Source organism: Suricata suricatta, chromosome 7 (assembly GCF_006229205.1).
Source record: "Suricata suricatta isolate VVHF042 chromosome 7, meerkat_22Aug2017_6uvM2_HiC, whole genome shotgun sequence".
Taxonomy (NCBI): domain Eukaryota; kingdom Metazoa; phylum Chordata; class Mammalia; order Carnivora; family Herpestidae; genus Suricata; species Suricata suricatta.
In genome coordinates, this window is record NC_043706.1 from 9,203,011 (window position 1) to 9,225,605 (window position 22,595).

The 22,595-nt window shown below is 45.2% G+C and overlaps 1 protein-coding gene across 2 annotated transcripts in view; it reads left to right on the top strand.

The window, feature by feature from the left end:
- MBOAT1 (membrane bound O-acyltransferase domain containing 1) overlaps positions 1-22,595 on the top strand; it is a 112,044-nt gene that overhangs the window by 77,456 nt on the left and 11,993 nt on the right. For both annotated transcript variants that reach the window (XM_029943706.1, XM_029943707.1), the window contains exons 5-9: positions 8,528-8,583; positions 11,719-11,773; positions 13,205-13,388; positions 15,472-15,664; positions 21,153-21,256. In XM_029943706.1, coding sequence (XP_029799566.1) covers positions 8,528-8,583; positions 11,719-11,773; positions 13,205-13,388; positions 15,472-15,664; positions 21,153-21,256 — 592 coding nt within the window. The remainder of the gene's footprint in view (positions 1-8,527; positions 8,584-11,718; positions 11,774-13,204; positions 13,389-15,471; positions 15,665-21,152; positions 21,257-22,595) is intronic.

Here is a 22,595-nt window from a genome sequence, read left to right on the forward strand (position 1 = left end):
GAATGCAACTGATTTCTGTACATTGACTTTGTACCCTGCAACTTTACTGAATTCATGGATCAGTTCTAGAAGGCTTCTGGTGGAGTCTACCGGGTTTTCCATGTAGAGTATCATGTCATCTGCAAAAAGGGAAGTTTGACTTCTTCTTTGCCGATTCTGGTGCCTTTTATTTCCTTTTGGTGTCTGATTGCTGATGCTAGGACTTCCAGCACTGTGTTAAACAACAGTGGTGAGAGTGGACATCCCTGTCGTGTCCCTGATTTCAGGGGGAAAGCTCTCAGTTTTTCCCCATTGAGGATAACATTGGCTGTGGGCTTTTCGTAAATGGCTTTTATGATGTTTAAGTAAGTTCCTTCTGTCCCGACTTTCTCGAGGGTTTTTATTAAGAAGAGATGTTGTATTTTGTCAAATGCTTTTTCTGCATCTATTGACAGGATCATATGATTTTTTTCTTTTGTTTTCTTAATGTGATGGATCACATTGATGGATTTGTGAATATTGAACCAGCCCTGTAACCCAGGTAAATCCCACTTGGTCATAATGGGCAATACTTTTTATATGCTGTTGAATTCGATTTGCTAGTATCTTGTTGAGTGTTTTTGCATCTGTATTCATTAAGGATATTGGCCTGTAGTTCTCTTTTTTTGTTGGGTCTCTGCCTGGCTTGGGAATCAAAGTGATATGTGCTTCGTAGAATGAGTCCGGTAGTCTTCCTTCCATTTCTATTTTTTGGAATCGCTTAAGAAGGATCAGCGTTAATTCTGCTTTAAATGTTTGGTAGAATTCCCCTGGGAATCCATCCGGTTCTGGGCTTTTATTCGTTGGGAGATTTTTGATAACTGATTCGATTTTTTTCACTGGTTATGGGTCTATTCAAATTTTCTATCTCTTCCCCTTTGAATTTTGGTAGTGCATGTGTGTTTAGGAATTTGTCCATTTCTTCTAGATTGTCCAGTTTGTTGGCATATAATTTTTCATAGTAATCTCTGATGATTGTATTTCTGCGGGATCTGTTGTAATAGATCCATTTTCCTTCATGATTTTGTCTATTTGCATGCTCTCTTTTCTTTCTGAGGAGCCTAGCTAGAGGTTTATCAATTTTGTTTATTTTTTCAAAAAACCAACTCTTGGTTTCATTGATCTGTTCGATTGTTTTTGTGGATTCTATCTTGTTTAATTCTGCTCTGATCTTTACTCTTTTTTTTTTCTTTTGCTGGGTTTGGGGTGCTCTTGCTGCTCCCTTTCTAGTTTCCTTAGGTGCTCCGTTAGGTTTTGAGTTTGTGCTTTTTCTGATTTGTTGAGGTTGGCCTGGATTGCAATGAACTTTCCTCCTAAGACTGCCTTTGCTGCATCCCAGAGAGTTTGAATTGTTGTATTCTCATTTTCATTTGTCTCTGTATATTTTTAAATTCCTCTCTAATTGCCTGGTTCACTCAATCATTCTTTACTAGGGTAGTTTTTAACCTCCACATTTTTGGAGGGTTTCCAGACTTCTTCCTGTGGTTGATTTCGAGTTTCATAGCACTGTGATATGAAAGTGTGCATGGTATGATCTCAATTCTTTTGTATTTATGGAGGGCTGTTTTATGACCCAGTATTTGATCAATCTTGGAGAATGTGCCATGTGCACTCAAAAAGAATGTGAAGTCCCTAGCGTCAGGATGCAGAGTTTTAAATATATCTATCAATTCCATCTGCTCCAGTGTGCCATTCAGGTCCATTGTTTCTTTAGTGATTTTTTTGTCTGGTTGACCTATCTATTGTTGTAATTGGGGTATTAAAGTCCCCTGCAATTATCACATTCTTATCAATAAGATTGCTTCTGTTTGTGATTAATTGTTTTATGTATTTGGGAGCTCCCAAATTCGGTGCATATATGTTTATAATTGTTAGCTCTTCTTGATGTAGAGACCCTGTGAGTACATAATGTCCTTCTTCTTCTTTTGTTACTGCCTTTATTTTAAAGTCCAGTTTGTCGGATAGAAGTATGACTACTCCTGCTTTCTTTTGGCATCCAGTTGCATGGTAGACATTTCTCCATCCCCTTACTTTCAATCTAAAGGTGTCTTCAGGTCTAAGGTGAGTCTCTTGTAGATAGCAAACAGATGGGTTTTGGTTTTTTATCCATTCTGCTACCCTGTGTCGTTTGACTGGGGCATTCAGTCCATTGACATTCAGTGTTATGATTGAAAAATGTGGGTTTAGATTCATTGTGTTCCCTGTAGAGTGCATGTTTGTAGTGATGTCTCTGGTACCTTTATTCCTTGCTACATTTCCCTCATAGAGTCCCTCTTACGATTTCTTGTAGGGCTGGTTTGGTGGTGATGAACTCTCTCAACTTGTGTTTATTTGGGAAAAACTTTATCTCGCCTTCTATTTTGAATGACAGGCTCATTGGATAAAGAATTCTTGGTTGCATATTATTCCTGTTCATCACATTGAAGATTTCCTGCCATTCCTTCCTGGCCTGCCAGGTTTCAGTAGATAGGTCTGTAACCACTCTGATAGGTTTCCCTTTGTATGTGAGGGCCCTTTTATCCCTAGCTGCTTTCAGAAGTCTCTCTTTGTCTTTATATTTTGCCAGTTTCACTATGATATGTCATGCTGAAGGTCGGTTTACGTTACGTCTTAGGGGAGTTCGGTATGTCTCCTGAATTTCAATGTTCTTCTCTTTCCCCAGATTGGGGAAATTTTCGTGTATAATTTGGTCTAACATGCCTTCAAGCTCTCTGTCTTTGTCTTTCTCTTCAGGAACTCCTATGATACAGACATTGTTCCGTTTGATTGTATCACCCAGGTCTCTGATTCTCCTTTCGTGGTCCTGAATCAGTTTCTCTCTCTTTTTCTCGGCCTCCTCTTTTGCTACAACTGTGTCTTCTAATTCACCTATTCTCTCTGCCTCTTCAATCCGTGCAGTGCAGCCTCCATTTTATTATTCGTCTCATTTGTAGCCTTTTCTAACTTGTCACAGCTATTTTGAAGGTTCCTAGTCTTTGTATCAATATCTTCTCTGATAGTTTCTATGTTTTTTTCAAGCCCAGCAATTAATTTTATGGCAGTCGTTCTAAATTCTTGTTGAGTTATGTTGCTTGTGTCTGTTTTGAGCAGTTCTGTAGCTGTGATTTCTTCCTGGAATTTTTTTTAGAGGAGAGTTCTTTCGTTCCCTCATTTTGGTTGGCTTTCTATCTCTTATCAGTTTTAAAAGCTCTTTCTGCACTGTGCGCCTGTTAGTATGGCTCTAATTAAAGGAGGCTCTTTGTCCAGGGCCTGTTGTTTCAGGAGATGTTCTTTTAATAGTGTCTCTCAGTTTCTCTTGTGCTTGTAATGAATATATTTCCTTACTCAGTGATATTTGAGACTTTACACTATGTGTGCTTAGGCCTGTTTTTTGAGGTAGCCCTGAGAAGGAAAACAGACAAACACACAGGGAACACAAGCACGCAAACGCACTGACAGGATCCGTTAAACAAGCAAGCCAAATGGGAAAGAAGAAAGGGAGCAGGAAAGCAAAGAGAGGACAGGAAAGGAGAAAGAAGGAACAAAAGAAAAAACAAAAGAGAGAGAAAACAAAAAAACCAGGGGCACAGAGACAGCCAGAGATAAAGGACAGTGTGAGAGCCTAAAACCTGCGGAGAGGTTAAATATCTGGATGGTAAGGGGTGATCTAATCACAGCAGTGTTAAATGTTGGTCTTTCCCAGACTGCAGGAGGACTAGGGAGAGAAGGATGAAATATGGAAACAGAAAAGAGAAAACAAGGGAGAAAATTAGGGAAGCTTAAAAGTTAAGAATAATTAGGATAGAAAAACTTGAGAGAAAAAGAAATTTAAAAATAGCATCAAGAGAAGAATCCGGCTCTCCAGCACGGATGGGCGTGGTTTGATGTAAGTAGGTATGTCCAGCTTGATTACTTTCCGTTACTGGGTCCTCCAATTCATTGACTCATTCTTGTGCTTTCTCTAGTGTGCTGTTTGGTCCTTCCTAATAAATTTTAGTTACTGAGTTCTTTATCTCTGATTGAATCATTTGTTTTTTTTTCTTTATTGAGTGTATCCCTGAGATCCTCCACTCTTTTCTTAAGAAAAGAGTATCCCACGAGTATCTTTACGAACATTATTTTAAATTATCTCTCAGGCATATTACTTATCTCTGTTTCATTTGGCCCGCTTGCTGTGATTTATGTCCTGATCTTTCATTTGCGACATAGTCCTCTGTCTCATTTTGTCTAACTCTCTGTGTCTGTTTCTGTGTGTTTGGAAAGTTGGTGGTGCCTCCTGCTCTTGAAAGCAGTGGCTTTATGACAAAGGGGTCCCCTGATGCCCTACATTGCAGGGTCCCATGTTCATCAGACCCTGGTGCTTCATGGTTGTTTCCTGTGTGTGTGGAGCGTACCCTGCTGTTGTGACTGAGCTGTACCTGCCTTCAGACCAGTTGTCTGCTGTGGCTCTCTTTGTGTCCTGTGGGCAGGGTTTGGTCCTTGTGTTGGTAATGGGCCAGCTGGGCCACCTTGGGCTTGAGTTGGGTCAGACCAAGAATTTTCCAGAGCTGTGGTCACACTGAACTGCAGGGTTCTCTTCCTGCTTTGTCCCCTGCCAGGCTCTAGTTGGTGGGTGCAGTCAGACCCGATGTCTGCCCCGGCCCACTGCTGGGACCAGAGTCTAACTTGTGTGTGATTGTCGTCTTCTGTCTGCCTCTCCAAGGCAGGAGTCCCTTAGAGTGGTGCCGGCCCCTGTGGCAGCTGCTTGCACAGTGCCAGCTTGTGGTGCTGCCTTGGATGGACTCCTGCCAAGGGCCAACTGGATGGGGCAGGAGAGTGGGGGTTGTGCGGTATTGGCAAGCTAGTTGGAGAGCATTCGAGCCGGTTCCCACAGGTGTCCTATTTAGGCAGGGATGTAGGAGAGAGAAATGGCACCTACAAGCTCTTTTGTTTTTGGAGAAGACTCCTAAGGATCCCTGCCTGTCGAGCCCACGTTCTGAGATTAGTAAGTAAATCTCCTTCCTGGATGCCACAGCGCACCCCGGGTGTTTTTCAGCTGGCTGCTTCTGTGCTGTTTGTTAGGCTGCCTCTTTGGGGTCCGGGGCTGATTTTTAAGGTTCTAGGTGTGAAACCCTGCTGCTTTTAAGAACTGGAGAAGTTAAGCCCCTGTGGTTTTCAAAGCCAAATTGATGGGGATTTATTTTTGCAGTGCCTGGGGGCCTGCTGTGGGGTCTGCTCCTTCCCATAGACAGGCTCGTGGGTCAGTTTGGTTCCTGACCGTGTTTGCCCACTTCGCATTCTTTTCGACTTGGCCTCTTCTCTACCTGTAGCTGTGGTGAGTCTGTTGTCAGTCTTCAGGTCATTTGTTCAGGTTGTCTACACCGATGTGGCTATTGTCTAGCTCTATCCGTGGGACAAGGTGAGCTTAGGATCCTCCTTTTTTACCATCTTCCCCAGCAGTCGGCTTATTTATTTATTTTTCACCATGAAAAACTGTTACAAGACAAAAGAGGAACGGCCCTACCTCAACCATCCTGGACTCAAACCTTGATTTCAGATCGATCCGGTGGTTCCCCTGGATGCACGTGCAGCACCTACTGCTAGGGAGTATGTACAAACCCTAGGCCAAGGCGCATTTCTCAGGGGGTGGAAAATCTGAGTACAGTCAAGTTTTAAGGCCTCAGCGTTCTGAGGAAGGTCTTTGGCTGCATCCAGGAGTCTCTTTATGTCCCTCCCGCCCCTCGAGTATGTGCTTGTGTATGCTGGGGTTTGCGTTTTTGCGAAAAGTAAGCGTGGGTTCCAATCACCATGAAACATGTCTCGGATTATTTTAGGTTTTGATCGAAATGCACCATGAATGGTATTTGAGTTTTATCTTTTAAGTCAGAAACTTTATGGATTTGAATCTCAAATCTCGTAACTTGGGCATTCTGAATTTGGCATCTCATCCACTCAGAAGTATAAATAAATTGATCAATGAAAAAATGTTGAGAGAGGAAGTCTTCTGAGCAAGAGCATATGGTATCCCTCCTTACACGCATAGGAGAGTGAGTGTGTAGGAGGCTTCCGCCTCCGGTTCCTCGTAGTGAGATACAATTCACATAGCCTAGCTCCACCCACTTAAAGCATACAGTTGAGGGGTGCCCGGGTGCCCAGTCGGTTAAGCATCCGACTTAAGATTTCGGCTCAGGTCATGATCTCACGGTGTGTGGATGTGAGCCCGGCGTCGGGCTTAGCACTGACTGCGTGGACCCTGCTTGGGATTGTCTCTTTCATCCCCTCTCTCTGCCCCTTCCGTGCAACGTCTTTCTCCAAAATAAATAAAGTTTAGAAAATTAAAAATTAAAAAAGATAAAACAGTTAAAGAATACAATTCAGTGGGTTTGAACATATTCACAGAGTGCAACCATTACCATAATTAATTCTACAACATTTATATCAACCACCCTCCCCGCCCCAGAAACCTGTGTGCATTAGCCGTCAGTCCTCATCTCTTCCCAGTTGTCCCAGACTTAGGCCACACTTCCTTTTTCTGTAGATTTGCCTGTCCTAGGTATTTCACGTCAGCGGAACCGTGCAATATATGACTTTTGTGTCTGGCTTCTTTCATTTAGGATCATGTTTTCAAGGACCATCCGTATTATAGCACGGGTCCGTACTTCATTGTTTTTATTGCTGAATAATATTCTATTGTATAGACCACATTTCATTTACTCCTGCATCAGTCGGTGGACATTTGGGTTATTTCCCTTTGGGCTATTATGAATCATGTTGCTCTGAACACGTGGGTGCTAGCTTTTGTGTAAGTATATTTTATTTCTCATGGGTATGTACCTAGGAGTGGAATTGCTTAGCTATACGGTAACTCTGTGTTTAACCTTTTGAGAACCTGCCAGACTTTCTGAAGTAGCTTGTACTGGGGCGCCTGGGTGGCTCAGCCAGTTAAGCGCTGACTTCAGCTCAGGTCAGGATCTCACAGTCTCTGGGTTCGAGCCCTGTGTTGGGCTCTGTGCTGACAGCCAGAGCCTGGAGCCTGCTTCAGATTCTGTGTCTCCCTCTCCTGCTCTGCTCATGCTCTTTCTCTCTCTCTCTCTCTCTCTCTCTCAAAAATAAATATTAAAAAAAAAATCACCAAATCTAAGGAGGCCATAAAGATTTATGCCTGTGTTTTCTTTGAAGAGTTTTATACTTTTAGCTTTTACATTTAGGTCTTTGATCTAGTTTTAATTACTTTTGTACTTTGCTTTTTATGTGGCTATCTAGTTGTGCTGTCACTATTTAAGAAAACTATTCTTGCCTCTCGAATTACTCTTGGCATCTTGTTGACACGGTGCCTTAGGCAAGTTCTTATTTGATGTCTTTTTTCAAACTAGGATTGGTGGTTTTTTATTTTTTATTTATTTATTTTTTTTGCCACTAAATGGTTTATTGACAGGGGGCTGCATTTTACAAATGTGTCTTTTACTGTGGAAAAAGTACATGCAAGAATTGCCTTTACTAGAACAACATGTTAGAAGATAACAGAATGTGTGGAGGTTCCTCAAAAAACTATCCATAGAACTCCCCTGTGACCCAGCAATAGCACTGCTAGGGATTTACCCAAGGGATACAGAAGTGCTGATGCATAGGAGCACATGTACCCCAATGTTCATAGCAGCACTGTCAACAATAGCCAAATCATGGAAAGAGCCTAAATGTCCATCACCTGATGAGTGGATCAAGAAGATGTGGTATATATACACAATGGAGTACTACATGGCAATGAGAAGGAATGAAATCTGGCCATTTGTAGGAAAGTGGATGGACCTTGAGGGTGTCATGCTGAGTGAAATAAGTCAGGTGGAGAAGGATAGATACCATATGTTTGCACTCATAGGTCTAACAGGAGAACAGGAGAGACCTAATGGAGGACCAGGGGGAGGGGAAGAGGGGAAAAAGAGTTGGGGAGAGAGAGGGATGCAAAACTTGAGAGACTATTGAATACTGAAAATGAACTGGGGGTTGAAGGGGAAGGGGGAGGGGGGGAAGAGGTGGAGGTGATGGAGGAGGGCACTTGTGGGGTGTTATATGGAAACCAATTTCACAATAAACTATTTAAAAAAAAAAAGATACTAGAATGAAGAAGCCAGATTATGTACCTCACCCAGGCGAAAGTGGGACCCTGGATTTAGGGAGCCCCCAAACTGATGCTGCCCACACGTCCTGGGGCATCTGGGTTCCCTGGTAAAATGCATGTTTCCATTCTCTGGTTCTGGAAGGGGGGTACACGTCTGCGTTTTTACCAAGTTCCAGACGACATAGACAGAGCTGGGACTGGCACTGAACGCTGAGTGACACCGCAAGAGAGGCTTGCTGGAGTGATCGCGTTCGTGGTGTTCTGTCTCCTTATTTAAGTGATTTGGAAGGGAAATAAAAACGGTTTTTCCAAATCGAATGTGTTTGTATTTTACTGAATAACCTTCGAGATGAAACGCCACCATTCAGGGAAATAGAACAAATGTTTCTTCTCGTGGCCTTTCTGCCAATCGATTATCTTCTGTCTTCCTTTTAGGCCTCTGATGATTGTCACCCAGAAGATCACGACCTTGGCATTCCAAGTTCATGATGGTGAGAAGAATGACTCTCCTTTTGGTTCTGAGAGTGAACCTGACAGAGCTCTTGGTTTAGACGGTATCCACAGTCTTGGGGCACCTGGTGGCTCAGTCAGCTAAGTGTCTGACTTTGGCTCCGGTCATGGTCTCATGGTCTCTGAGGTCGAGCCCCGCGCCAGGCTCTGAGTGGACAGCTCAGAGACTGGAACCTGCTTCAGATCTGTGTTTCCCTCTCTCTCTGCCTCTCACCTCCTCACACTGTTTCTCTCTCTAAAAAATAAGGGGCACCTGGGTGGCTCAGTTGGTTAGGTGGCCAGCTTCAGCTCCGGTCATGATCTCACAGTTCCTGAGTTCAAGCCCCATGTCAGGCCCTGTGCTGACGGCTCAGAGCCTGGAGCCTGCTTCGGATTCTGTGTCTCCCTCTCTCTCTGCCCCTCCCCTGCTCATGCTCTGTGTCTCAAAAATGTATAAACATTAAATTTTTTAATAAATTTTTAAAAACAAAATTTTTGACTGTATCCACAGTCCAGATCTTACTGTAACTTGTCAAAAATTTGCAAGATTCTTTCATCAAAGCTTTTTACTTTCCCAGCTGTTATTTACCGCTTTCCTGCTAATGTGTCATCTAAATTTGCTGAAGTATTTATACCAAGAAGGACTTTTCTTGCTTACCTTAACCATGTTTTAACTGTATGGCGCTCTCTGCCCTTCATTTTAAATCTGTTGAGAAGAAATGGCATCCTTCTTCTTTGGTTTAATCTGAGCTGTTCACAAGGTAATAAAAAATAGTATTGGCTGATCAATCTTTTTTTTAAAATTTTTAAATGTTGGTTTATTTTTTGAGAGACAGACTGCAAGTTTCGGAAGGGCAGAGGGAGAGGGAGGTAGCCTGGAGCCTGCTTTGGATTCTGTCAGCACAGAGCCCAACGCGGGGCTCAAACTCGTGAACCGTGAGATCATGACCTGAGCTGAAGTCAGACACTTAACCAACGGAGCCACCCAGGCGCCCTGGTGAATCATTTTCTTTTTTTTTTTATGTTTTATTTATTTTTGATACAGAGACAGAACTTGAGAGGGGGAGGGGCAGAGAGAGAAGGAGACACAGAATCGGAAACAGGCTCCAGGCTCTGAGCTAGCTGTCAGCACAGCTCGAACCCACGAACGTGAGATCTGACCTGAGCCGAAGTCGGAGCCTTAGCCGACTGAGCCACCCAGGCGCCCCTGGTGAATTATTTTTTAATGCTAGTTTTATTTTGTTGAGTGTTTTTGTTTGGCTTGGAAGATTATCTAATGAGATTAGCCGGACCCTTCTCCTGGAAGGAGGAGGAATCTTCTGTTTGTATAAAACTGAACATTTTCTTTGCTCATGCCCTTCCTGGAAACGGCCGGGAACGTGTGATTTACACGACTGCACCTGGTTCCCGGGGATGGAGACGGCGCTTTCAGCTGGGGGCAGGGTTTCTGTGTGGGCTTAAGATGTGTCAGGTACAATTAGTAAAGGCATATTCTATGGCTTTGTACTGCTCCGGCCAGCGCTTTCGGACGGTTGAAGCTTCCTTATGTGCTAACAGGTGGAGAAGATTTACAGTCTCTGTCAGCCGGTCTTATTTTTCTGTAAAGCTTGGGAACTGATTTAATTTCATTTTGACCCTGGGTATTCCCAGTTCATCCTTGGCGATTTAATCACTCCGGAGGGAGCTGGGTAATTTCATACCAAGGATGGGGTCTCTCTGGGGTGACCATCTGTCCTGGCTTGCCCGGGACTGAGTGCTTTCCCAGGACGTGAGACTTGGAGGGCCCAAACTGGGAAAGCCCTAGACACACCAGGGTGGGTTGCTGAATGGTTTTGTACCTAAGAGTCTAGTTGGTAGTGGGTATAGACTAACACTAGCAGCACAGACCAATAACTAAAATCAATTTAATTTCTAGGATTGCCAGAGATACATTGTTGACATTTTAGAAGAAAGTTTGAGTTTTTTTTTTTTGTAAACACTTTTTTTTTTTTTAAATAGGCTCTTTGCCTTCATTTACTATTTAAAGCATTCTCAGTATACCCTATATTTTGGAACAACCCGTATAGGCAGCAAGATGTTTATTTGCCATTTCTTTTCTTCATGTGTGGGAGGAACAGGTTAATCCAGAAACGCTCTGCCTGCCTTTCGACATGTTTCTGAATTGTCTTTATGATCGGTGACCATAATCAGTCTTGGCTGAATATGTGGTTTTAAAAGTCAACTTTTTTGTGTATGACACTCGAGTTTGAGTATAAGTTAACATCTGAGTTTTATGAGAAACAGAAATGTGATTTGCTTGGGGGTGTTTTTCTGGCGTGGATGAATTTTATTAAAAAAAAGCTTTTTTAATGTTTAGTTAGAGAGAGAGAGAGAGAGAGAGAGAGAGAGAGAAAGAGAGAGCGCGCGCGCGCACAAGTAGGGGACAGGCAGAGAGAGAGGGACACACAGAATCAGAAGCAGGCTCCAGCTCTGAGCTGTCAGCACAGAGCCCGACGCACAGATCGAACCCACGAACTGTGAGATCATGACCTGAGCCAAAGTTGGATGCTTAACTGACTGAGCCACCTAAGAGTCCCTGGATGAATTTTCAAAGAAGAATCACCTGATAATTCTTTTGTGTTTTCCCTGAATTCAGGCTTTCATTTCCTTTTTTCTTTCCTCCCTTGGAAGAGGAAAGCCCCCTGTTGGTCTCCCCATTCCACACCGTGCCCTCGGCGGATCCCAGCTCTGCACCCAGCACGCTCAGGGAGGTATTAGGCTGGTGCAGGCGGCAAAGGCAAGCTTCTCTCTTGTGTAGCAGTGAGACCATGGGCACCGTGGTAAGGAGCGGAGGAGATGCGGGGCTCCTCTGGTATCCAGCACCTACTGTGCAGGTTAAATAGTAGCAGCCCCTGAGTTCTCCCCTCTTCACAAAAACCAAGACCTTCCTCTTCACACACGCATTTGTGGGGAGCTCTTGAATCCAGGACATTAAAAAACAAAAAGAAAAGAAAAGGAGGACACTTTGATTTATGAAGCAAAATTAACGAAATATGAAAGAAACCACTGTCTTCAAATGAATTTTGAAGTTATAAGCTGCTTTTAGAATTAGTTATCTACTGCAAACATCGTATTTCTGACTTTTTCCTGTTTTATAGGATTAGGTCGAAGAGCTGACGACCTCTCTCCTGAGCAGCGTCGACTTGCTGTGACGTAAGTTGAACAGTATGTCCTCCCGCCCTTGGTGTATCAGTGTCTAGAGACCCTCTTTTCAGTAGCTGCACATTCACTCCATTATAGGGGTGTGATTGTGTGCATGGAGTGAATCTGCTATTGATGGATTCTTGGCTTGTCTGTCAGTCTTTGGCTTTTCCAAATGAGTGATGAATAACCCTGTTCCTAGGTCGTTTTAAATAGGTTTGGGTATCATGGTGGGACAGATTCCCAGACGTGGGGGTGCTGAGCAAGAGAGTAAATGGATCTGTAATGCTGATGGTTTCGCAAGAATCTCCTTCACTGAGGTTATGTCTCTTATTAGAGAGTTACTTTTACTGGGCATGCGTCTGAGGGTCCTCAAGAAAGAACTGTCCGTGCCCGTTCGTGGGGTTAAATGCTGGTATGAAAATGGACCCAAAGGGCTGGATGGAGGAGTGGGGGCTGGGAATAGGCACGAGGCAAGATGCAGGCCAGACAGATTGTGGCCGGTGTGGGTGTGGGAGGGGAAGGGAGGCTGCAATGGAGGAGAAAAGCATTGATCAGAGAGGGAAAGGGCCCCTGGGGTAGCGCGTCAGGGAAGGCGGCACAGCCCTGGGGGAGGGTTCCTACCGGAGACTCATAGGAGATGGGGTAAGAGAGAGAGGGTCTTGAGTGGTGAGATCGAGGGCCTCATCTTCACCTTAAGGGATTGGAGACCCATTGCAAGAGACTGATGCTTCAGATTCTTTGCTCCATCTTATGAGGGTGTAAATAAATGCTTTAGGGCATAATCGCAGTGACTGGTTAGTAATGGCATTTTCGGGAGCCTTTTTCCTCCAACCCCATCCCGCCCTTTGAAATGCCATTGAAGCACTACACTGAACCGGTCTCTACAGAGTTGTTTCCTGCGCTGCTTCTGTCTGTTGTCCAGGACCTCGTGCCTGGGAGCCAGAGCAGACAAGAGTGGTGGTTTCGTGTGTCCTCTTCCAGTGGAAACGGGCTCCACCCGTCATTTGTTTTGTATTTATTTTGGCAGTCGGGAGGGAGTTTTCCCATTTCAGAGCAGCTCGATCTGCTAAGGTTGGGTCAGGTTCCCACCCTTCCTTATGTTGATTACCTTCATTTTCTCTTGTTAGACAACTAAGGTTAAGGAGAAAGTGTACTGCCCAGCCTCAGAGTTGCCATTAGACCCGGACCTCACGCTCCCTGTCTGTAGCCGCCGGCCAGCAGAGGGCGCCACGGAGCGCTGCGCCTTCTCTGAGCCACTCCCGGATTTAACTTGCCCAACGGTTTCTAGCTTTGGTGGATTTTTAGAGAAACTGAACCGAAAAAGACCATGTCATGTTTTGTAATCTACAAAGACCACCCCTGTGTTGAAGGTTGGCCTACTGGTGCATCCAAGAGAAAAATCAAAGACTGAAGACTTCACCTTGTTGTTTATTTTCACAGAGTAAAACCCTCTTTTTTGGAATACTTAAGCTATCTTCTGAACTTCATGAGTGTCATAGCTGGCCCTTGCAACAATTTCAAGGATTATATAGCCTTTATTGAGGGGAGACATACGCACATGAAGCTGCTGGAGGTGAACTGGAAGCAGAGAGGTTTCCACAGCCTGCCGGAGCCTTCTCCCACTGTAAGTTGTTAGTGCCAGGTATTTACCCAGAGCTCCAGAAACATCGAGTTCTGCTGCCAGGGCTAACTCTCACTGGTAATTGTTCTAATTAAAAAGCCAAACAGTTTACCAAAAAGCTTGGCCCGTAACCCCCCCCCCTCCTCGCAATCCTTTACAGCACTGGTATTGGTGTTTACGTATAGCAGAATTCCATGTGGGGACACTAAATGTTTATTTTGCAGAGGAGCACATTGGCTGGAAATATTAAGGCCATCGATCCTTGAGTCAGCCAGCCAGTATTTAATGCTTACAGTGTGCTCAACACTGTGCTAGTTAACACATTCGGATTTATGAGCGTTTTGTCTTTAGGAATAGAAATTCATATCCAGCCAAAGGATAAAGTCATGAAAAGGGGGGAGGGGAGGGATGGGAACCAAAATGTGATTTTTTTTTTTCTTTTTTTTTTATTGCCGAGCTGCCTTTGTGGGAAACCAGTTTTACGTTGGTGTGCTTACAGCTTGGTTCTGTTGACTTTGAGAGTTTAAGACGGCTTTTTTGCGATATTTACATTTTAATTTTATTAGTTTTAACGTAGTCAACAGTAGGATGGCTTCTTGAACTTTACAGATATGCTAAATGTATTCAGATCCCATAGCCTATATGAATGGGGTGTTTGTAATTAGCTGCAGGAATAGGGAAAATTGGGAAAAGGAGAAAATCAGGAGACTGGAGTTACATATTTTGTAAATGCTAAAATCTAGGCACAAGTATTTGAAAATTTAGGTACTTATCGAGCATGGATTTTTCAGACAGTTCTGATCCTGTCGGGTCTTCGGCCGTTTGTGGTCTGGCCGCTGTGTCTGCTCTCAAGCGCGTCCCTGAAGCCGTGTGGGAGTGAGGTCCCCGTGGTCACCAGACGGCAGGGTGCCCACAGGTGCTTCCTAGCAGGCTCTGCCACAGCAGCGCTTTTGCGTTTCACGTGCTCTTAGAGAACGTTATTGGAGAGTCTTCACATCACTCTCTGGGAGAGTTTGCATGTGTGTGCAATGCGGTCGTATTTTGGCAAAAGACACGTTGGCGGGAGGGGCTGGCACTCGGAAGCTGGTGCTTCCCCATGGGCTGTCATCGGCAGGGCTAAGCCCGATGAGCACTCAGCTGGGACCCGGATGCCAGTCTGGATGCCCTGCAAGTACTCACTCGCCTAACCCCCAAGCTGCGCTGAGGGAGGTGATATCGCTGTATCCCCATGTTAAAGAAAGCGGCCCGCTTGGTTTTTTGAAGTTGGGAACTAGAATTCTCTTGATGTTCAGTGACGTTGCTTGGAATGTCAGAGAAACTGAGCAAAAATCAGTTGGTCCAGGGGCATTTAAAACACTAGCACATCCTGGGGCACCTGGGTGGCTCGGTCGGTTAAACGTCTGACTTCAGCCCAGGTCATGATCTCATAGTTGGTGGGTTCGAGCCGCGCATCGGGCTCTGTGCTGACAGCTTGGAGCCTGGAGCCTGCTTCGGATTCTGTGTCTCCCTCTCCCACTCACGCTCTGTCCCTGTCTCTCAAAAATAAAGAAATATAAAAAACAAAAAAGCAGCAGCACATCTTAATGCCAGAGCAAACTATACATAAACCATCCTGGAAGGCTTTCTAAGGCTTTCCATTACCTGCTCATGTCCCGGTTCAGGCACTTAAAAACGTGTGCAGAATCCTTCCTAACTAAGCCTTAGCCTGGTGACTGAAACCCATTTCCTCGGCTCTGCTGGTGACCAGACATGGGAGACGAGTGAAATGGTTCTTTCTGATGGAAGACGGCCACCCTCTAATGCTATTTCTCTTACATTTTGGGGAATAAGACACCTACCTCTGATTGGTAGACTGTGCGGGTAAGAGTTGTCTTCCATTTTAGATACATTCAGTCCACAAGGGTTAGATCTCAATTCTTCTTTCACACGTAGCCCATCTGCCCAGCATCTGATTTGTGTCCTAAGGAGGAAGGCTGTTGCCTCATCTGGGGAACAACAGCTTTGTTCCTAACGTGCCCTTGCCAAAATGGCTTTTCCTCATGCTGGAATCTTGAATGGTTACACGGATTCCTTTTCACGTTTTCAGGGGGCTGTGATCCGCAAGCTGTACATGACCTTGGTGTCTCTCCTTCTGTTTTTGACGCTCACGAAGACCTTCCCCGTCACCTGCCTGGTGGAGGACTGGTTTGTTCATAAAGCAAACTTTCTGAGTCGACTGTGCTACTTATATGTCGTCATGCAAGCCTCGAAGCCCAAGTATTACTTCGCCTGGACGTTAGGTACGTTCGACGGACTGGCCCCTGTGGCAGAACAGGATTGGGGAACACCTAACCAAAGCACAGTTCCATACGTCACGGGCCGGCTGAGCCAGTGTCCTGATGTTTAACTGCACAGGACTTCTGCGCCCGCCCTCCACAAACTCAGTTACCCCCGATAAGAGAAAAGCAGTCCTGCCTCTCTTTAAACTCAATGTTATTAACAGATGTCCAAATCTGGAAGCTTCTCCACGAGTCAAAGCTGGCCATCAGCACAGTGGAAAGTTAGGGAAAATTTCCGGAATGATCTGGTTGACTTGTCATTTTTCTGGGTTGTACATAATCCAGGATCCAGGCTTGAATAGTTTACCAACGCGCATACTGATTTAGGGTATGCTTAATTGTTAAGCTTTGTCAAGTGTTTTTTTTTTTTTTTTTTGAGGTAGAAAAGGCAACTTAATTTGATTTTCTCTCTTTGCTTTCAAACAATCTTAGACTGGAAAAGTTTAAAGTTTTGCTGGAGTGAGCTGTGAGCCCTTGTATTTACTTACCAGGCGTGGTAAGGGCGTCTGATAAGGCACGCCCGCCATGTCTATTTTGTACTTGGAACCCTTTCAGGAATGGAAATTTAACTTCTAGGCTGAGCGTAAGCTAGGGCTTGATGTCAGGGAGCGGTGATTTGGTTTATTAAGTTGAACAGATGATGAAACGCAGTGCCTAGCCCATATTCCACGAGACAAGGTGTAGCACTTAATTGAGTTCCATTTTTCTCATTTCATGCTCCAAATTTTTATCCCCAAATTAAAGCTTGTAGCTACTAAAGCTTTATTTTCTTGAGGTAAAATAGACATAACGTGGCACTTAGCATTTTAACCATCTCCGTGCGTACAGTTTACTGGCATTAAGTCCGTTCACATTGTTGGGCGCCCATCACCACATCCATCTCCAGAGTTTTCCATCACTCCAGACAGGAATGCTCTTCCCGTTAAAAAAAAGTAATAGCTCCTCTTTCCTCCCTCTCCCCCACCTCCTGGTCTAAATGATGTTTAAAGGTCAAGATGTTCAGGGATGAGTTCGGTCCAGTGCAGCACTCGTGTGATACTTGGCCAGGAGGATCTAACTTGGGCTTTTCAACAAGTTTGCAGCGTGGGAAGTTTTGTGCCTCGTCTTTGGTTCAATGCAGGGAGTTTTTGTCGCGTGGCAGGTGCTGCGCTAGGAGGAGGGCGGAGTGGGGTCAGAGCTCCTCTCTGCCATCGAGAGTGTTCCACGCTGTGGGCCTACAGGTGTGCACGCCGTCCAGGCAGGACACATGGAGGGGTGTCCCCAGGTGGGGAGGACAGAGGGCAGGTGGTTTTGGAGGGCTTCAAAGGCCCTTTTCTCTGTCCGCAGTCGTTTACTTGAGAATGAGAATTTCTTCCGGAGGCAGGCGTGACGCTTGGAGTGGCAGGCTTAGTCTTCTGTGCGGAATACTTGGTATCTTCCCTCCGCTCTAACCTGGATGTGTGTGTGTGTGTTCGTGTGTGCGCGTGCACATGCTTGCGTGTAAGAGAATGAGAGCGAGGGAGGATGAGCTAACACCTCACGCCCTTTTCTGCCTCCTGCTTCTTCACTTACCTTCCTCTTCTGTCTCTCTCTCTCCCTACTGTTCCCTCTCCCCTCTCTCCCCCTACCGTTCCCTCTCCTATATTCTGTATCCTAGGGCTTCAGGGCTGCCTTCTGGACTAAATCAGCTCCTGCTTTAGGAGGAAGGCAAGGCCATTCCGTGGCCGCCTAGGGCAAGTCTAACACGAGGTGGGTTGTGCTGAGGGGGCTGTGGGTGCAGAGGGGGTTCTAGGGAATGTGGGGGTGTCTGGCATCATTCTGCCCTTTCGGGAGCGCCCCAGATACTGGGAGTAGCTTGTTCTTTGGACTTGGCTCTTTTCTATACCCACTTCCCTTTATCTGTTTTTGATAGCTTCAGTAGAAACACTTCATTAATTTGTATGGCCTCAATTTGGACCTTGTTAGTTTAGATTGCTTGGGCCGGTCTGAAATTAACCTTTGTGTTATGAATATAGAAGCAATGAATAGTATAATAGGGAATGTTTAAACTGCTTTACCAAATAATTGTTTTCTCCAGCTCCTTAAAACATCATTTACATATAATTGATGCACTAATTATACGTGATTATAAATTTAGTCCTTAAAGCCTCTTGATGGCTCTCAGCTGAGCTGCACGGTGTTAGCCTCGTTTTCTCATTTGTGTTTATACTGAAATAATTAAAGCTATTTTCTTTGGACTTCATGTACAATTCTGGTACTTTCTCCCTTACTAATTCATACTAATTAGCAAGACCCAACTTCAGCCCAGGCTGTGTTCCAAGGATCACAACCTCCAAAATATGGGTGTCCAATTTATCTATGATCATACAGCAGACAATGTAAGTAAAGCCGGTTTGGGGCTGGTGAGGTTAGCGCCTTTAACCGCTCAGAGACAAAAACAAGGCTTCGATTCACAGGTGGCAGAACACACTTGGGGGACCGGGCTTACCTCCGTCCTCTGTAGAGATGTCGCATCCAAGAGTCACTATTTCAGGTCCCTCATTTGTCTCACAGAGTGGCTCCGAGCCACTCAGGCTGTGGGATCAGAATTCTTCTAGCATTCAGAGTCTGGCATTGTTTACCAGCTGCCTGATGAGCATCACTAAGCCTGGGGAAGACGGGATGTGGTAACAGTAGCTGACACTTCCTGAGCACCGACGAGCGAGGCACTGTGCCACGCCCTCTCTTCATATCCCGTTTACGTCTTTCAGCGTGGCTTTAAAATAGGTACCATTCATCTATCCATTTTCCTCTCAAGGAAATGGGTTTCTAGACATTAGAACTGTCCAGGGGCCATACGTTCAGGATGTAGCTCAGTGGAGACAGGCAGCCAGGGGCTCTGCCCCGGGAGCTCACCCTCTCCACCAGCTTCACGCTGCTGGGAGCACCAAGGGTGAAGGGAGCACCGACTGAGAACACCTAGAAAGAGCTTCATAGCACCCTGCAAAGGCAGTGAAAGAGAAAGAAGAAGAACCAGAAAGAGAAGTTGTTAGTCTGCGCTTTAGCTAAGGCCGGAGGGGGTGGAAGGAGCTGGGGGGCTGCCGTGCTGGTCCCAGCCTGGTTTTCGCCTCCAGCACAGACCCCCCCCCCCCCCCCCCCCCTCCTTACCTGGTCATTCACTTCCTTCCCACACATTTAAAACTTCGTGTCTTAACTGGCACACCTTGCGTGGTTGCTCTTCTCCTTGTCCACCGAGTATCCCCCCGAGCGGCCTTGAAGGATGACCCAGCAGTGCTCACTGCTCCTCATCCCTCCTCCTCAAAGAAGCCAGATCACTTCTCAGCGAAGCCAAGCCCAGAGCAGCAGCATTCAGTCCTCCACTATGCCGAAAGGAAGGGAGATAGAACAGGCTGTTTTTTCTTTAGAGTGAGCCTTCAGAAGTCACGCTGGAGCAGGCTCTGAACTCCTATAGGAAAGAGTGAGCAGAACTACAAGAAAGAGTTCTCTAACATCTCCCCAGTGGTGTGATTTATTTTTTAGCCTCAGTAAAGAGTTCTGTTAGTTTCAGGTGTAGAATATAGTGATTCCACACTTGCACACACCAACAAGGGCCCTCCTAAACCTCCATCCTCTATTTCACCCATCCCCCCGCCCCCGTCCACCTCCCTTCTGGTAACCGTCAGTTTGTTCTCTAGAGTTAGAGCTTGTTTCTTGGTTTGTGTTTTTTCCCCTTTGCTCATTTGTTTTGTCTTTTAAATTCCACATATGAGTGAAATCATAGGGTACTTATCCTTCTCTGACTTATTTCACTTAGCATAATACTCTAGTTCTACCCATATTATTACAAATGGCAAGATTTCATTTTATGGATGGATAATCCACCGTGTGTATGTTTGCGTGTATATACACACACATCACATCTTTATCCATTCATCAATGATGGACACTTGGACTATGTTCATAGTTTGGCTACAGAAAATAGTGCTGTATCTCTTTGAGTTGGTATTCTTGTATTTGGGGGTAAATACTTAGTCGTGTAATTACTGGATCATAGGGTAGTCCTTTTTTTGTTGTTTTTTAAACTTTTCGAGGAACCTCCATACTGCTGTCCACAGTGGCTGCACCAGTTTGCATTCCCACCCACAGCCCACAAAGGTTTACTCCACATCCTTGCCAACCCTTGTTTCTTGTGGTTTTTAGCCACTCTGACAAGTAATAAGGTGATATCTCATAGTTTTGATTTGCATTCCCCTGATCAGTGATGATGAGCATCTTTTCATGTGTCTGTTGGCCATCTGTATGCCATCTTTGGAGAAATGTCTGTCCATGTCTTCTGCCCAATTTTAAATTTTTTATGTTTATTTATTTTTGAGAGAAAGAGTGCATGGGCAAGAGAGAGCTAGCAGGGCAGGAGCAGGGAGACACAGAATCCGAATCAGGCTCCAGGCTCCGAGCTGTCAGCACAGACCCTGACGTGGGGCTTGAACCCACAAACCGTGAGATCATGACCTGAGCCGAAGTTGGATACTTAACCGACTGAGCCTCCCAGGTGCCCTGTCTTCTGCCCATTTTGTTATCTGGACTTTTATTTTGGGGGAAGGGGTGTTGAAGTTTTTTTTTTTTTTTTTTTTTTAATAGTCTGAATTAACCAGAACTACGTGAAAAGAGAAAATTAGCCTCTTGGTCATCATAATAGAAGTCAGTTGATTTTATCAGGTCTCTGATGACAAAATCACATAATTAAGGAATCAGAAATGTTACACTCCTTGCAGGGGCCATCCGCTTCCAGTTCAGTGAAGTGAAATAAAGATGGATGCGGGGGGAATTCTCCGGCTGGCCTTGTGGGGAGGATGCTTTGGTAATTGGGTCCACGTGTGGCCTCCGTGGCTGCTGGCCCCAGATTCACGTCTCCGGCTCTGCTCTTTGTCTTGTGTTCTAGACGTTTTCTAACTGTGTCTTGGCATCTCCGGCTGATACCGAGGGGCACGTCACCCTTAGTATGTCCAGGATGAGCCCCGTCCCTCTTTCAGAACTAATGCTGTCAGTTCATGTTGTGCCGTCTTTAATGACAACTCTTGGACCCGAGTCCCCTGGGTCCTCTGTTTCTGAGCTCAGATGTCTGTTTACCTTCCTCCCTTTCTCCCCTGATGTCAAATTGGTCCCTAAATCTTGTTGCTTTGTTCTGATTCATTTCTCTTTTATCTTCCTTTTGCGTTCTGTGAGCATCTAGTGCCTTCCTCTTGTTCGCAGGTGCTCACTAAATGCTAGCGACTGAATAAAAATGCATCGTGCACGTTAAGGCCACCAAAGAGCCACTGATGTTTCTGTGATTTATAATGGTACCAGGTCCTTTAAAATGTCTTGGTTGCTTTCCCAAAGGGGAGACCACTGCCTGTCTCTCCATCTTGAAGCTAGACAGACATTTAATGTCCTGTAAAGTGGCAATGTGACTTTTGTTCCTTAGCCTAATGTGTCGTTTTAAAACCCATAGCTGACGCAGTGAATAATGCAGCTGGCTTTGGGTTCAGCGGAGTGGATAAGAATGGAAATTTCTGTTGGGATCTGCTTTCTAACCTAAACATCTGGAAAATTGAGGTGAGTCTATTATGCTGTTAATCCAGCTTCCATCGCAAACAGAGCAAGTGATTTGCTTTGAGTGTGGTGTCCCTGGACGTTCTTCCCCAGATTGTCTGAGGGATCAGGGAAGTTCAGGTTCAGCGGCCTCTTGGGCTTTTTCCTGTTTTTGTTTGTTTGTTTTATTTTATTTTTTTTTAAGATACCTACTTTCTTGACCGTTTTAATGGTTCAAGGAATGACCTGCAGAAATCGAAACAAGAGCCCGGAAAATTGTTGTTTACATTCCTGTTCTTTCTACCAGAAAGTACAGATGCCGTCTTCTCTCATTTCACATTCTGCTTTCTTCAGTCAAGGACACAGACTGGAAATTGCTGCAGTTAGATTTTGATATTGCAAGTGTTCCCTGTGGTTCCTTTTGAAACATTTCTAATCCATTTGCTTTTAAGAAGAATTGTGACGGCACATAGCTTTGAGGTCACTTGAATCCGTGTGGGCGTTATCTTTCCCTGGCTGTGTTCTTAGAGCACAGTTCTTGATGTGTCCTTATCTCCAGAGGTGGTCCCGTTGGGACCACATCGTTCTGGGTTTTCCCGGCATTGTGGGAGCTCTCGGAGCTGAAGGGAAGGCCCCAACTTCGACCCGTTCCTCCTCGCTGCTGAGTGGGAGTAAGGACGTGGTCTCAACATCCAGAAGGCTGGTTTGGTCGCCAGGTGACTCTTACTTGCTGCTAGTTCTGGCTCCCCCTCCCCGCCCAGGGCAGGCAGGGTACCACTGCAGAGTCTGAGCAGGAAAGGCTATGCCTGTAGAGCAAGACACCAGGGATGAGGACACTGACCACCTGCTTCCTGTTAGGTGGACCCTAGGCCAAAGGGGGACATGGTGGACGTTCTCCACTTGCTTGGTGCGTGAGGCTTCTCTTCATCTTCAGTGGACAGGAAGCAGCCTCCAGTGCCTTTCTCGTGCTTGGAAAGCAGTGTCGATAATCTACAAGCTCCTCATTTCTCTATAGATGATGTCTGGGCGGCTCACATTATGACTTTGCTCCCTTTCCCGCCAAAATTCTTGGCTTCTTCAAAAATCTTGGGTCACTGCTGGTTGCCGTGGGGTGCTGTGGGGACACGTCCTTGACAGCGGCTCCCTTTTGTCTGCTCACCAGGCCCCTCAGCTGGACACCGAGACACAGTCCTCTTGTTGGGGGTATGTGGTGAGGGTAAAACACTACATTGTTAAGTTACATCTTTATGATAAATTTATAATAAAAGACAGACAAGTTTGCATTTTCAGTAGAGTTGACCTAGAGCAAAGAACTAAGGAAAAGCAAGGAAGTCTGATTTAGTTAAGGTACTTTGAAACTGTA